Source organism: Salmo salar, chromosome 21 (assembly GCF_965601325.2).
Source record: "Salmo salar chromosome 21, fSalSal1, whole genome shotgun sequence".
Lineage (NCBI taxonomy): Eukaryota > Metazoa > Chordata > Actinopteri > Salmoniformes > Salmonidae > Salmo > Salmo salar.
In genome coordinates, this window is record NC_138311.1 from 31,606,637 (window position 1) to 31,623,840 (window position 17,204).

Here is a 17,204-nt window from a genome sequence, read left to right on the forward strand (position 1 = left end):
GTTATAAGTAAAGGAAGTGAGTTTATTGCAAATTAATAGATGGATAGACATTTTTTTGTCATGAATGTTACAAATGTTCATATTGAAGTGTGTTATGAACTCTTGCCTTTGAAGTTTCTCTTCATGATGATATTGTCAGTCCACCACAGAATTCTTTAAAAATTATCTTGCTCATTTCTCATTTTTCACTGTATTTTTAATGTTGTTTTTATTTCTTTACTTACTGTTCACCTTTTTTGCACTGTTGGTTAGAGCCTGTCAGTAAGCATTTCACTGTAAGGTCTACACCTGTTGTATTCGGCGCACGTGACAAATAAACTTTGATTTGATTCTGTAACTGAATGTATTTAATCGTGAAGCCGGTAGGTGGCAGTTTTGCATTTAGCTCGAGATGCATTCTCTTCTTCGGTGGTGAAAGTCCTGAATAGTAAATACTGAAACTACTTCCGGAAGTGGCGCCAAATTCCTGTACCAACTTGTATGAATGTAAACAGCCAGCGAAAGTTGTTTAAATTGCAGTTCAAGATAACGATACTACTTTTAGAAACACATCTGCTAACAAATTGACTCGTAGGCACTTTTTTCGCTGCGAAACCTAGCCGTGAAGATTGAAACTGCCGGTCTTTAGCAGGCACACCAGAACTACGACGAAGAAGGTATGAAACAGACTTCCACCAGAGATACAGTAACTATATAATGACGAGATTGGTCTCCGATAAGCAGGCGGTCTGCCAAAAAACCTTTGAAACTAGATGTAATTTATATGAATGTTCCACTGGGTAGAGGTGAGGTCAAATGTAGGATCAGAACCATTTTGATAGGTGTATGGCAGAAGAAGAGTCAGTCCACATCTACCGTATTATCACTTTGTTGTGTAACGTTCTGTAAAACTGTTTCAGATCATAGCACTGAGGGTGCAGCGCGAGTTTTGCATGAGCTGCACTCAGAGGTCAGCGGCCTCAATGTAACCCTCAATGTGGCACCTGATGAGCTGCTTGTAGTTAATAATAGCTATGTGATTCATTAGTATACATATTTAGAGAATGATTTACATAACTGGCTTGTTGTGCATGCCCAGGGCCAGGTGAAGGAGCAGCTGATGCGCCAACAGGCAGTGGCAAGTAGCCTAGTGGTTAGAGCGTTGGACTTGTAACCGGAAGGTTGCAAGATTGAATCCCCGAACTGACAAGGTAAACAGGTAAACATCTGTCGTTCTGCCCCTGAACAAGGCAGTTAACCTACTGTTCCTAGGCCGTCATTGAAAATAAGAATTTGTTATTAACTGACTTGCCTAGTTAAAGGTAAAAAAAGGAGAATGAGGTGATGAGCTTCATAAAGATGTGTATGGTGCTGAAGCAGAGGACCACAGAGGACATACAGAGACACTATGAAAAATATGTCTACAAAGCACCTAAGAACACACAGAAACAGACAGGTAATAAAGAATCTATTTAACACTTCACTTAACCAAATACTGAATAATTTGGACTAACTTTATATCTAAAATGTTCCCCTCCTGAACGACGCTGGTTTATCTGGAGACTTTGTCTCTCACTCAGAGCCGAACCGCCAGGAGGCAGAAGCTTCAGAGAAAGAGGATGACACCGAGTGAGTAGAGGAGGACCAGGAGGCAGGAAAGGAGGAACACCTCCCCTCAGTGACCCCTTTGAAGATACCTCCATTGACCCCATGCGCATCCCCCAGCTCTCTAACTTCGACCTGTCGGAGATCCACCTGAAGAGGGTACAATTAGAACCTGACACTGATTTGTGGCAGTGTTTTCCAGCGCTGAGGCCCACACGCCCATGATGACCCTTCCTCCGCCCTCTCTGGTCCTGGCCATGCCCAAAACACCAAGATGGCAGCCAATCAGTCTGTCTGATCCTTGAGATCAGAGTTAAGAGTTATGTTTTAATGACCCTGAACCTGTTTACAGAAGAAAATGTTTGCTGTGAATGTGGATGCTGTATATAACTTATTTTTAGATCTGTCTTTATTTTACAAAATGTTCTTGTACAAAGATTTCTGATTGAGAAGGCTGCATTGAGAAAGCCTCGGTCCTCTCGTAAACTGTAGACTACACTTTTTTGGAGTTGGAGTGGGCCGAGTCAGGAGCGTCTGTCTGCTCGCAAGGCCTGCTACGGAGAAGCGGTTGCCAGATTGGAAAACCTGATGGGCCGTGGGACAATCTGTCATTCTACACAACATCTACTGATCGTTGCACACCTGTGCTGAAAGACCTCTAAAAACCAGCATTATGTATCTGTTACTGTGCCTGCTCTTTACTCAATGCCATCCTGGATTAATTAGACTGAATGATCAATGGGTGAGTGAATTATCTTTGCCTTATGCCCTACAATTTGCTAACACTCTGACGAGACCATCATGTCAATCTGCAATTGCACCACTCTCAAACACAAGTGGACTTACACTTATACTTCCAAAATCTCAAAAAATGTACAATGGTGCTGGTTCCGCCAAGTCCTCATGCATTGGACAACTGAGATATATGTTATGCTTTTATTATTGATCTCTTGTAATGTGGGACCAAACCCTGGGCCGGTAGATACCATGCAATCTCTACCGGCTCCCTAGGGTTTTAAAAACAGAGCAGGTTTTGGCCTCTTGCATGTTAATGTCAGAAGTCTATTTCCAAAAATAGACATGATTTAGAATATGGGCCAATACGACAAATGCAGACAATGGTTTTATCAGAAACTTGGCTATGGAAATCGGTGTCATAACCCGATTTCTATTGATGGGTACAACATTTTTAGAACGGATCGGATGAGTAGAGGAGGAGGGGTCGCAATTTGTCAAATCCAAGTTTAACACCTGAAATTCTCTCGATGACCAAAGCCAAACATTTTGAATTGCTTGCGGTTAAAGTGAACTTACAGTTAAAGTCGGAAGTTTACATACACCTTAACCAAATACATTTAAACTCAGTTTTTCACAATTCCTGACATTTAATCCTAGTAAAAATTCCCTGTCTTAGGTCAGTTAGATCACCACTTTATTTTAAGAATGTGAAATGTCAGAATAATAGTAGAGATAATGATTTATTTATGCTTTTATTTCTTTCATCACATTCCCAGTGGGTCAGAAGTGTACATACACTCAATTAGTATTGGGTAGCATTGCCTTTAAATTCTTTAACTTGGGTCAAACGTTTTGGGTAGCCTTCCAAAAGCTTCCCACAATAAGTTGGGTGAATTTTGGCCCATTCTTCCTGACAGAGACACCTGAAACCCCACCTCTTTAAGGAATACCTAGGATAGGATAAAGTAATCCTTCTAACCCCCCCCCCCCCCAAAAAAAAAAAAGAAAAAAGATTTAGATGCACTATTGTAAAGTGGTTGTTCCACTGGATATCATAAGGTGAATCCACCAATTTGTAAGTCGCTCTGGATAAGAGCGTCTGCTAAATGACTTAAATGTAAATGTAGAGCTGGTGAAACTGAGTCAGGTTTGTAGGCCTCCTCGCTCGCACACGCTTTTTCAGTTCTGCCCACAAATTTTCTATAGGATTGAGGTCACGGCTTTGTGATGGCCACTCCAATACCTTGACTTTGTTGTCCTTAAGCCATTTTGCCACAATTTTGGAAGTATGCTTGGGGTCATTGTCCATTTGATAGACCCATTTGCGTTCAAGCTTTAACTTCCTGACTGATGTCTTGAGATGTTGCTTCAATATATCCACATCATTTTCCTCCCCCATGATGGCATCTATTTTGTGACGTGCACCAGTCCCTCCTGCAGCAAAGCACCCCAACAACATGATGCTGCCACCCCCGTACTTCACGGTTGGGATGGTGTTCTTCAGCTTGCAAGCGTCCCCCTTTTTCGGTCATTATGGCCAAACAGTTCTATTTTTGTTTCATCAGACCAGAGGACATTTCTCCAAAAAGTACGATCTTTGTCCCCATGTGCAGTTGCAAATCATAGTCTGGCTTTTTTATGGCGGTTTTGGAGCAGTGGCTTCTTCCTTGCTGAGCGGCCTTTCAGGTGATGTCAATATAGGACTCGTTTTACTGTGAATATAGATACTTTTGTACCTGTTTCCTCCAGCATCTTCACAAGGTCCTTTGCTGTTGTTCTGGGACTGATTTGCACTTTTCGCACCAAAGTACGTTCATCTCTAGGAGACAGAACGAGTCTCCTTCCTGAGCGGTATGACGGCTGCGTGGTCCCATGGTGTTTATACATGCGTACTATTGTTTGTACAGATGAACGTGGTACCTTCAGGCGTTTGGAAATTGCTCCCAAGGATGAACCACACTTGTGGAGGTCTACAATTTTTTTCTGAGTTCTTGGTTGATTTCGTTTGATTTTCCCATGATGTCAAGCAAAGAGGAACTGAGTTTGAAGGTAGGCTTTGAAATACATACACAAGTACACTTCCAATTGATTCAAATGATGTCAATTAGCCTATCAGAAGCTTCTAAAGCTTTGACATAATTTTCAGGAATTTTCCAAGCTGTTTAAAGGCACAGTCAACTTAGTGTATGTAAACTTCTGACCCACTGGAATTGTGATACAGTGAATGATAAGTGAAATAATCTGTAAACAATTGTTGAAAAAATTACTTGTCATGCGCAAAGTAGATGTCCTAACCGACTTGCCAAAACTATAGTTTGTTAACAAGAAATTTGTGAAGTGGTTGAAAAACGAGTTTTAATAATTCCAACCTAAGTGTATGTAAACTTCCGACTTCAACTGTATATAAGGACTCCCACATCACTGTAGTCGGCTGCTACAGACCACCCTTGGCTTCGGGAGACGCACTTCACTCTCTATCGTCCTACAGAAGCTAAATTACTCTGAATTCATTATTTCATGAGATTTGAACTGAGACATGATTACATCTGTATCGGACTCTTTTGAAGAACTGTGTGACTCGCACAATTAATTAATGCTCCTACAAGATCGAATCCCAGAGCACCTACAAAATCAACACTATTGGCAGTTCTAACGAATACCCCTCACAAATACACATCGACTGGGATATTCTGTAATGATGTGAGTGATCGCTGTGCAAAAGCTTGTGTTAGAAATACAAAAATTACCAAAGCCAAACCCTGTTATATTTTTTAAATGCATTTTAGACAGTTTGATGAGCAAGCATTCTTACATGATCTGCACCATAGTATTGATAGAGTAAGTCTGATTCCCGATGTTGACACTGCCTGGGACTATTTTTATGTGACATTTTTGTCCGTTTGTGATAAGCATGTGAATACATTTTATTTCACCTCAGGTCTGAAGATCAAAGCCCATCCACATCCCCTTTTCTGCAGGGAGAGCGTGACCCAAGCCGCACTGAGGTCCCAGTATTTGAGATCCTGTACATCAACAGGCTCCTTAGCACCAGAAAGATGTGTATTACTGTCAGTCTGTCAACATGTCTGTTTATTTATGGAGGCATGGACCATAGACATAACTACAAATTGCACTCAAATATAGTGAGTAACTGTCATGTTGCAGGGTGAGACACACACACAGGCAGATGAAGAACAAGATCACTTGGAACTTCCAACCTCCAATAGAGGTGCCAATCAAGCCAGGTTATATAATGTGCCAGAGATCTCAATCATTGGCTGTACAGTGGAAAAATCTACACCAAAGATGCCAAGCCTAGAGTCCTTTCTGGGCAACTCTTTGCCCTTTGTAAGCTGAAACTGCTATAAAGTCACTTGAGTGCTTACTTATAGTAATAGTTAAGTTTGAGTATCTATTTTGCCTCGCTGTCTCTTCTCTCCCTGACTGTAGAGGGGTGGTGGTGGAGCCCGTGGAGAGCAGAGCATGGGGCAGAAAAGCCCCCTCTCAGTCCTGGAGCCAGACGGTTCCACCCAGGCATTCAACCTGGGTACCCTGCGGGTGAGGGGATTACCCTGAGCCATTTACTCCTAAAATGCCGGACCTAAGCTCTGTCACACAGGACCTCTTTAAGGTGAGTGCACTGGAGACTTGTGGAAGCCAGTGTGGAGTAGAAGATGTGGGAACTGCCTTTCCTGTGCACAGATGGGGTGAAAAGGCTTCAGTGTCTGTACTACCAAGTGGGCTTTTAGAGAGATGTGATTTTACCTTCTGTGCTGACTGGTTCTGATGCGTTTTGTCTTTCATTTCACAGCTCATTTCCCAGAGCAAGAAACTCCCCACAGCAGTAGTTCAGCCACATTACATACCTTCAATCCTCCACACAGCAACAGGGAAGAACAGGTCAACTCTGATAATGCCAACAAGAAAGTAGAATACGTTTATTAATAACATATCCTAAAAAGAGTTACACCATTACCAATTCCAATAGATTTACTTACTAATCAAACCTCTGCTCTCTTTTTGTCATTCCTCCAGGGCGGTGTCTGGCCATGGTGTCAGAAAGTCTTCCCTCCAGGGCGGTGTCTGGCCATGGTGTCAAAGTCTTCCCTCCAGGGCGGTGTCTGGCCATGGTGTCAGAAAGTATTCCAAGCTACGTGAGACGGATTCCTCTGTTCAGCCTCAACCAGGCCATTCAGAAGATCAATGTATTTTGGGACTCTGTTGCCTCAGGTGATAATGCAGGCCCTGCAGGGTTTCTGATGGAGGAGCTGAAGAGGATCACGGGGGTGGGCACCAAAGCCCCCATGTACTTCCTGTGTCTGACTGAGCTGAAGAGGCTGGAGCATGTGCAGGGAGTAGGTACCAGCGCCATGTATAAAATCCTGTCAGACGCATACCTGATCGGAATTACAATGACATTCCCTACCTTAAACCTCCCAAATGACTCGACACTAGTGAGCGAGGTCCCATTTACTGACCATCCTTTGAGTAGGCCTTGGCTTTTTGTTGTTACATTACAGCCTTATTATAAAATTGATACAATTATTTGTTTTCCTCATCAACACACAATACCCCACAATAACAAAGCGAAAACAGGTTAAAATAAAAAACTGAAATACCTTCTTTACATGAATATTCAGACCCTTTACTCAGTACTTTGTTGAAGCACTTTTGGCAGCGATTACAGCCTTGAGTCTTCTTGGTTATGACGCTTCAAGCATGGCACACATGTATTTGGGGAGTTTCTTTTATTCTTCTCTGTAGATCCTCTCAAGCTCTACGGTTGGATATGGAGCATCGCTGCACAGCTATTTTCAGGTCTCCAGAGATGTCCGGGCTCTGGGTGGGCCACTGAAGGACATTCAGAGGCTTGTCCTGAAGCCACTCGTGCATTGTCTTGGCTGTGTGCTCAGGGTCGTTGTCCTGTTGGAAGGTGAACCTTCGCCCCAATCTGAGAACCTGCCCCAGAGTGCTCAGGACTTCAACAAGGATCTCTGCTCCATTCATCTTTCCCTCAATCCTGACTAGTCTCCCGGTCCCTGCTGCTGAAAAACACCCCCATAGCATGATGCTGCCACCACCATGCTTCACCGTAGGGATGGTGCCAGGTTTCCTCCAGACGTGACACTTGGCATTCAGGCCAAAGAGTTCAATCTTGGTTTCATCAGACCAGAAAATCTTGTTTCTCATAGTCTGAGTACTTCAGGTGCCAAAAGTCCAAGCTGGCCATCATGTGCCTTTTACTGAGGAGTGTCTTCTGTCTGGCCACTACCATAAAGGCCTGATTGGTGGAGTGCTGTAGCGATGTTGGTCCTTCTGGAAGGTTTTCCCATCCCAGCACAGGATCGGTACATCAGAACGTCACACCTGTGGGACAGCTACAGGATGGCAACAACTGCCCGAGTTACACCAGGAACACACAATCCCTCCATCAGTTCTCAGACTGTCTGCAATAGGCTGAGAGAGGCTGGACTGAGGGCTTGTAGGCCTGTTGTAAGGCAGGTCCTCATCAGACATCACCGGCAACAGCGTCGCCTATAGGCACAAACCCACCGTCGCTGGACCAGATAGGACTGGCAAAAAGTGCTCTTCACTGACAAGTCGTGGTTTTGTCTCACCAGGGGTGATGATCGGATTCGCGTTTATCGTTGAAGGAATGAGCGTTACACCGAGGCCTGCACTCTGGAGCGGGATCGATTTGGAGGTGGAGGGTCCATCATGGTCTGGGGCGGTGTGTCACAGCATCATCGGACTGAGCTTGTTGTCATTGCAGGCAATCTCAACGCTGTGTGTTACAGGGAAGACATCCTCCTCCCTCATGTGATAACCTTCCTGCAGGCTCATCCTGACATGACCCTCCAGCATGACAATGCCACCAGCCATACTGCTCGTTCTGTGCGTGATTTCCTGCAAGACAGGAATGTCTGTTCTGCCATGGCCAGCGAAGAGCCCTTATCTCAATCCTATTGAGTACGTCTGGGACACGTTGGATCGGAGGGCTAGGGCCATTCTCCCCAGAAATGTCTGGGAACTTGCAGGTGCCTTGGTAGAAGAGTGGGGTAACATCTCACAGCAAGAACTGGCAAATCTGGTGCAGTCCATGAGGAGGAGATGCACTGCAGTACTTAATGCAGCATTGTGGCCACACCAGATACTGACTGTTACTTTTGACACATTATTCAATTTCTGTTAGTCACATGTCCGTGGAACTTGTTCAGTTTGTCTGTTGTTGAATCTTGTTATGTTCATACAAATATTTGCACATGTTAAGTTTGCTGAAAATAAACGCAGTTGACAGTGAGAGGACATTTCTTTTTTTGCTGAGTTTATACTTAAGTATCAAATGGAAAAGTAATTTCTAAAATATACTTAAGTATCAAAAGTTAAAGTATAAATAATTTCAAATTCCTTATATTAAGTAAACCAGACGGCACTATTTTATTGTTATTTTTTACAGATAGCCAGGGGCACACTCAAACACTCAGACATAATTTACAAACTAAGTATGTGTGTTTAGTGAGTCCGCCAGATCAGAGGCAGTAGGGATGACCAGTGATATTCTTTTCGTACATGCGTGAATTTTACCAATTTCCTGTCCTGCTAAGCATTCAAAATGTAACGAGTACTTTTGAGTGTCAGGGAAAATGTATGGAGTAAAAAGTACATTATTTTCTTTAGGAATGTAGTGAAGTAAATAGTAAAGTACAGATACCCATACAAACTACTTAAGTAGTACTTAAAAAAAAAAAAATCCAAAGTACTTTACACCTCTGGTTATCAATCATTAATCTCTGGTCATACTGATTTATTACTATAGATATTGTTCCTAGCATAACACTCCCTGTTTGAAACAATGTTTCTCCTATATGTTTTTACCAAACATAAGTAGAACGTCACACATCTCAGATGTTTTGGTTTGATACTGTATCATAATCAATAAGATATTATTGCACTCTGGACTACCAATCCATAATTGTACTGTTATTTTAATTCTCTCCTACCACAGGATCCTCAATAACTTTGTAAAGTTTGCTGAAAATAAACGCAATTGACAGTGCGAGGACGTTTTTTTTTTTTGCTGAGTTTATATTAAAAAAATTGTGGACACCCCTTCAAATTAGTGGATTTGGCTATGTAAAACATCATCCAGATAGGCCAGTCGTGTGAGAAACTCATCATCATGCAAGCAGTCAGACAAGTGAAAATTGGTCAGCAAAGAAAATTTTAAGCTCGTCTCTCAATTTAAAGAAATGTGTCAATACTTTGCCCCTTGATAACCAGTGCACTTCTGTATGTTGTAAAAGCGTTACATGGTCGCAGCCCATATCATTGCATAGTGCAGAAAATACACGAGAGTTCAGGGGCCTTGCTTTAACAAAGTTAACCATTTTCACTGTAGTGTCCAAAACGTCTTTCAAGCTGTCAGGCATTCCCTTGGCAGCAAGAGCCTCTCGGTGGATGTTGCAGTGTATCCAAGTGGCGTCGGGAGCAACTGCTTGCACCCACGTTACCACTCCACTATGTCTCCGTCATGACTTTTGCTCCATCAATATAGATACCAACACATCTTGAACACCAAAGTCCATTTGATGTCACAAAGCTGTCCAGTACTTTAAAAATATCCTCTCCTGTTGTCTTGGTTTCCAGTGGTTTGCAGAAGAGGATGTCTTCCTTAATTGACCCCATAAACATAACGGACATATACCAGCTGTGCCAGGCCCGCGACGTCTGTTGACTCATCCAGCTGTAACGCATAGAATTCACTGGCTTGTATGCAAAGCAGTAATTGTTTCAAAACATCTCCAGCCATGTCACTGAGGCATTGTGAAACAGTGATGAAGACATTGTATGTATAGTTTTTGGCCTTTTCCCCAAGCATTGTCCCAGCCATATCTGCGGCAGCAGGAAGAATTAAGAACACCACAATAGTATGGGGCTCGTCTGTCCTAGCCACTCGATAGCTCACCATATAAAGATGCTTCTAGCCCCTTCTTATTAATGGTATCTGTTTCTTTTATACATGTCTTACTCTCGCTCAAAAAACTCCCGTGGCTTATTTTTTAAATTGTCATGTTTTGTTTCTAAATGTCTGCGCAAGACTGAAGGTTTCACCCATGAGAGAGTAACGGTTAAGGTGATTGGATGTTCATTATTTGACTAGGCTACCTGTATTTGACAGTGTTGTTATTTCGCTAAACACTAGATTGTTTAATTTTATTTTTGGCAGTGAAACATGGCTACTCAGGTGACAAAAAACCCTCACCCAAATGTATAGCCCCCTTGGAAAATATAAATGGACTGTTTGAAAATTTGAAGAAACATTTTTTGAAAAATGTAATAATTATTTATTTTTTGAAATGTGAATCACATTTTTATTTAGCGTACCCGTGGGGGAGGATGTCTTCCTTAGGATGACTCATCCATCTGTAACGCATGGGATTCACTGGCTTCGCGTACCCCAGTTTGGGAATACCTGGTCTAACTAACAGAACAACGTGGCATGAGTGCCTCAAAACCAATAATGTATATAAATCTTGGATTGCTGATGCTATGTATTGGCCATCGAGAGGGCATATTGTCACTCCCCAGTGGGAGCAGTCCTCCATAGGAATTAATGGAATTCTACAGTATTTCAATTCATGTTTTAAGTACAATTACATGTATTTTTGTTATAGTGGGGACAGTAAGTCTTAAAACGTATACTTTAAGGAACATTTTATATATTTTGATTTTTTTTGTTTAGCTCACCCTTTTAAATTATGCATTAAGGTGTCTAATATAATAAATGTGGCAAAAACGAATGTACACGTGAATAAATCAATTTCTATAGGTTCCAAAATATGTTTTACAATTGTGGGGGAGCACCAAGACGGTGGCACCGTGGCTTCAATTTAGCGGCCCCTATCGGTAATCTAGTGTATATAAACCACTGCTCAAAACCTAGCTAACCAGCCAGCTAGCTGTAGCTAGCGTTCCGAACTAACATTATCCAAACGCAGTTGGTTAGCTAGTAGCTACCTTCTCTCTGTCAACAGGTTTTTCAGGTTATTTCTTAATTTGTTATTGTGTGACTCTTGATTCCACAGCCATGATTGACAGCGTTTGATAATTTAGCTAAATTGTAAGTGGAACTTTCAACGAGTAGCAGCAGAAAATAAATATTAGTCGCGTGCTGATGACGTCGGATAAACGGTATAAAACAGACCCTCCTTGACGAATCACACCACTGGAAATGTACGAGGCCACAAAAAGTCACTTTACTAATTTGCCAACAGCCACCATTTTGGGAGTCAGAATTGTATTGGAAAACCACCACCCTTTGGGCCTTATTATGGTACACACGTGCGTGGTGGCTGGCTGTCGGAATAGAAGAATACCAGGCACATCATTGTCTTTTTACCGTTTCCCACGCGATCCCGACAGAAAGCAGCGTTGGATAGCTGCTGTGAACCGAGAAGGCTGGCTGCCAAACGACGGGAGCAGGCTGTGTAGTACTCATTTCATCTCAGGTACGCAGCCAACGTTGTCAATAAAACAGTCCATAAATGAGCAATATGCCATTCAATTCACTTTTGAAGTTTTCCCAACCAGCACCTGATCACCATATAAAATGTTGCTGCTATTCTTTACTTTTTTTAAACTAGAAATCACTGCAGCTGTATGTTCTAATGTGATTGTGCATGATGCCTCACTAAAGTTTCTCCCTTTTTCTTCAACTCCAGGTAAACAGGTGAAGAATCCACGCTCGCCAGACTATGTTCCCTCTGTATTTACATCAGCTCCCCTATCCCCGGAGTCAGAAATTAAGGAAGAGACTGCTGCCTTTGAAATCTCAGACAAGCAGGAAGCCCAGGTGGAGGCGGCCAACGCCTTGCTCTTCCTGCAGGGCCAGGGCAGGTCTGTGGTCGACCAGAGGCCGAGCCAGGAGGACCATGACGTGGCCCAGAGTGCATCCTCATCCTCTACCAGTGACAATGGTGAGGAATCTGAACCAGTGTCAAGCGACAGCAAAGACAGGGGAGGGAAGCCCGGCAAAAGGTCAGCCGCAGAGCCCGACAACTATGAGGACGTGCTCAAGATCTTGAAGAAGGAGAACCGGGCTCTCCAGGAGTCTGTGGATAAAATGTCACTCTCAGAGAACTCATTCCGGAACGACCCAGAAAAGGTCAGGTTTTACACTGGCTTGCCCAACTACTTTGTATTTGAGACAGTCATGTGGCTCCTCGCGCCACACATGAACGGGACCAAGAACATGGTCAAGCTCTCCAAGTTTCAGCAGCTGCTGCTGACACTAATGCGTCTCCGGCTTGACCTCAAGAACCAGGACTTGGCCTACCGATTCGGCGTGAAGGTTGGCACGGTGACCAGGACGGTGCTCAGAATGGTTAACGTCATGTCCACCACGCTGGTACCCACGGCTGTCTTCTGGCCCTCCAGGGCTGAGCTCCGCAAGAACCTCCCAGCAGCTCTCCACTCGACCTACCCTGACTGTGCCGTGATCATAGACTGCTTCAGGGTGACCCTGGAGAAACCCGGGTCAGAAGTGAACTTGTTCTGTGTGAGTATCTGTTCTGTCTAATTTGGTATATATGATATATGCTGTGGTAAATATATCCTGTTATACAGTACCAGTCAAAAGTTTGGACACACCTACTCATTCAGGTTTTTTTTTGTTTTACTATTTTCTAAATTGTAGAATAATAGTGAAGACATCAAAACTATGAAATGACACATGGAATCATGTAGTAACCATTTTATACTTGAGATTCTTCAAAGTAGCCACCCTTTGCCTTGATAGCGTTGCACACCCTTGGCATTCTCTCAACCAGCTTCATGAGGTAGTCACCTGGAATGCATTTCAATTAACAGGTGTGGAATTTCTTTCCTTAATGTGTTTGAGCCAATCAAATCAAATCAAATGTATTTATATAGCCCTTCTTACATCAGCTGATATCTCAAAGTGCTGTACAGAAACTCCCTAGAAAGGCCAAAACCTAGGAAGAAACCTAGAGAGGATCAGTTGTGTAGTAACAAGGTAGGGGTGGTATACAGAAGATAGCCCTAATTGGTAAAAGACAAAGTACATATTATGGCAAGAACAGCTCAAATAAGCAAAGAGACAGTCCATCATTACTTTAAGTCATGAAGGTCAGTCAATCTGGAAATTTTCAAGAACTTTCAAAGTTGCAAGTGCTATGATGAAACTGTCTCATGAGGACTGCCACAGGAAAGGAAGACCCAGAGTTACCTCTGCTGCAGAGGATAAGTTCATTAGTTACCAGCCTCAGAAATTGCAGCCCAAAAAAATGCTTCAGAGTTCAAGTAACAGACACATCTCAACATCAACTGTTCAGATGAGACTGCGTGAATCAGGCCTTCGTGGTCGAATTGCTGCAAAGAAACCAAGAGCAATGGACGTTAGTCCAAATTTGAGATTTTTGCTTCCAACCGCAGTGTCTTTGTGAAACACAGAGTAGGTGAACGGATGATCTCCGCATGTGTGGTTCCCACCGTGAAGCATGGAGGTGGGGGTGCTTTGCTGGTGACACTGTCTGTGATTTATTTAGAATTCAAGGCAACCTTAACCAGCATGGCTACCACAGCATTCTGCAGCGATACGCCATCCCATCTAGTTTACGCTTAGTGGGACTATAATTTGTTTTTCAACAGGACAATGACCCAAAACACACATCCAGGCTGTGTAAAGGCTATTTGACCAAGATGGAGTGCTGCATCAGATGACCTGGCGTCCACAATCACCCGAGCTCAACCCAATTGAGATGGTTTGGGATGAGTTGGACCACAGAGTGAAGGAAAAGCAGCCAACAAGTGCTGAGCATATGTGGGAAGTCCTTCAAGACTGTTGTAAAAGCATTCAAGGTGAAGCTGAAGAGTGTGCAAAAGCTGTCATCACGGCAAAGGGTGGCTACTTTGAAGAAATGTAAATATAAAATATATTTTGATTTGTTAAACACTTTTTTGGTGACTATATGATTCCACATGTGTTATTTCACGTCTTCACTATTATTCTACAATGTAGAAAATAGTACAAATAAAGAAAAACCCTTGAATGAATAGGTGTGTCCAAACCTTTGACTGGTACTCCCTGTCATTATTTAAACCCAGAAAAAATTGCTCCTTGAATTTACTTGAACCAGCAGGGGGCGTCAGCAGGGAGCAACACTCTGAAATACATGATAGGCATGGCTCCGCAGGGCGTGGTCACTTTTGTCTCCAGGGGGTCGCCGGGGAGTGTCAGCGACAAGAGCCTGGCAGAGGGGTGTGGCTTCCTGGGCAAGCTACTCCCAGGAGACGTGGTCCTGGCCGATAAGGATTTTGACATTGGTGAGTTGGTGGCGGCCCATGGTGCCCTGCTGAAAATCACTGGCAGCGATGGCGGAGAGGGGTCTGAAGGGAGCGAAGGTGTCTCGCTGACAGACATTTCCCCAGAGAAGCTGAGTGTGCGGAGGCATGTGGAGAGGGTCGTCTCCATGGTGAAGCTAAGGTACTCCATGCTGACTGGCCCAGTGGAGGGCCCCTTCACGGCCGCTGAGCGGTCATCCAACATTTTCACTTTTGATAAGATTGTGCAGGTTGCCTGTGCCTTAAACAACCTGTGTATATCTGCTGCTCCCCTAGAGTGACTCACACTAGTGCTGCTCCATACGAGCATTGATGGCCCCTTTAATTCTTGAACACTTAGAATCTATATTTTGGATGTGACACTTTTCTTGCAAAACTTACCCCAACCAGCGATAGACGTTATCATGCTCATTCTGCAGTGCCAGGGCGTGAAAAGAAAACATGAACAAAAGCCCCAACATCATCCAAATACAACCTATTAGGTGTTTTGTCATTTGTGTAATTCAGAACTTTATCCGCAACGTTTAATTCCGTTTTGTACGGCTCCAGAGATACTTCTGTGTGTGCATGTGATGGCTACCATGGATAGGTTTACCGCATCATATGGAATACAACGTTGTGGATAAAGTTTCAAATGACACAACTGCATGTGTACAACATCTAAAGACTTGCATTTGTTTTTGTTGTTGTTGCCTTTATCCACACACTGGCACTGCAGAACGAATATGAGGAAGGTTATCACTGGTTGGGGTAAGTTCCTCAAAAACAAGTGAAATTGCAAAAAAAAGTGTCTGGGCATTTAGCCATATGCATCCAAAATATAGATTTAGTTTAAAAAAGTGAACTTTTCCTTTAAACATCCTAGCTCCATTCTACAATTTCACTCTTAGACTCTGGAGAGGGGAACTTTTTATTTTTTCCAACAGAGAACTTTCAGAGGGATATTTGATGGATCAATTTGTCACAATATTTTCACTGTATTACTATTATTTGTGCCCCTCTGGATGTAACTGAGTGAGAATTTGAATTACTGAGCTCATCAGCATTTTTGAAATGTGGCTATATTTCAGGACATTCCAACAGTTCCAAGTATTCTATGATTGAATGTACATTGTGGTTTTCGACCATTACTTGGTTCTCAGAGACATTTGCGTTACTTACAATGGATCGAACATTAGCCTACCGTTTTCCTCAGGTTTTAGTGCTTTAGTTTGAAATGCTGGTATTGCTGTAACAAAACAGAGATGTATTTTTACATGACACAATGCGAGTAAAGTCATTTCATATGACTAACCACGTTTCCATCCACAGTTTTTATGCGAGTAAAGTCATACTGTATAAAAACAAATCATGACAGCTTCAATGGAAACTGGAAGTTTCGGTACAATTTTATAAATGCTGACAGATAATTTGTTAGTTCGACATGGTGGGATATTTTAGTGTCGGTAAAATTAATTATGTGAGAAATGGCGGCGGAAACGCCTTTATGTTCAAATGTTGATATAATAAACATAAAGTTGAAGTAAATTTGGAGTCACGCGATGATATGGTGTGTGTGGTCCTCCCACTACGAGTCGGGAAACCATGCCGTTTATTTGGCTACAGATTAAATAAATGACGATGAACTTCACAGGGTAGTGAAAGTGCACAGTGATCTTGATGCTCCTTTCCAATAAATATCGATGCTTGATTGCCGTTTGACAAATATATTTTTCTCGCTCTTATCCTTACTAATCTCATCACAGCCTACCCACACTTTATCTGCGAGCTGTTGTCTAGAGCGCACGTGCCAAGGCCAGAATAGGCACATTTGCTATTTAACGCCACAGTTTTTGTGACATAACTATTGGCAGAGTTGAAAATGCGATGGAAACATATAGAACTTTAGATTTGTATTCAGTACATGAAAACGTAAGCGGAAAAGTACATTTTGTGTGTACATCATCACGCACAGATAATAAATAAATCCGTAATAAAGTGCATTTGGTGGAAATGCGCCACTGGGAAAATGTGTATATTTTCGTTATGCAGATTCTAGAGTATTCGTATGAAAATCTGTCGCCAATTGGATAGAAACATAATGTCAATAACCGTCCTCAAACATGTCAATAACTGTCCTCAAAAAGCACTGTAATGTCGTCTAAAACTTTTTGTCCCTTATGTTGTGGTTTATGCATTCTCTGAGCATGAGTTAAGTGTATTTCTTATTTTTTTCACATCCAGTTTGTTCATGTTAATAGTGATGACTGGTGTCAGTCTGTAAGGACTGTCTGTGTATGGTCTTTGGTTCTGTTGATTGAGAGGTGCTGGGAATTTAATGACGCAGTGCCTCTTAGTAGAATCTGAGTGAAATACTTTAACACTTGTCTCTACCATGTAGGCTCAGCATTCCCGAACAGTCCCATTTACAAATCAGAATGTTGAACAAACTTCATTTAAATTTACTTTACGTGTGTCTGAGGTAATCTGATACAAAATCTAGAGGGAAGTGTTATAAACCCGACCTTCAGTACGCTGGT

The 17,204-nt window shown here is 42.6% G+C and overlaps 1 protein-coding gene and 1 long non-coding RNA gene across 12 annotated transcripts; both read left to right on the top strand.

The window, feature by feature from the left end:
• Nucleotides 1-423: 423 nt before the first annotated feature.
• On the top strand, nt 424-8,623 carry LOC106582079 (uncharacterized). 10 transcript variants are annotated; one of them, XR_014382048.1, is made up of 6 exons: nt 424-656; nt 900-949; nt 1,079-1,435; nt 1,560-5,953; nt 6,134-6,249; nt 6,358-8,623. It is a non-coding gene; the product is annotated as an uncharacterized LOC106582079 (long non-coding RNA). The 10 variants fall into 10 exon arrangements; XR_014382047.1 differs by having other exon boundaries at nt 424-1,435; nt 1,560-5,670; nt 5,773-5,953; XR_006761194.2 differs by having other exon boundaries at nt 424-1,435; nt 1,560-2,326; nt 5,261-5,953.
• A 2,623-nt stretch (nt 8,624-11,246) lies between these two features.
• Nucleotides 11,247-16,212, top strand: LOC106582070 (uncharacterized). 2 transcript variants are annotated; one of them, XM_014164785.2, is made up of 3 exons: nt 11,247-11,831; nt 12,045-12,880; nt 14,481-16,212. In XM_014164785.2, exons 1-3 carry the CDS (start codon nt 11,555-11,557, stop codon nt 14,964-14,966), a joined length of 1,599 nt encoding a protein of 532 aa, XP_014020260.1. In that variant the 5' UTR covers nt 11,247-11,554; the 3' UTR covers nt 14,967-16,212. The 2 variants fall into 2 exon arrangements, with proteins under 2 accessions (XP_014020260.1, XP_014020261.1); XM_014164786.2 differs by having other exon boundaries at nt 14,484-16,212.
• Nucleotides 16,213-17,204: the final 992 nt, after the last annotated feature.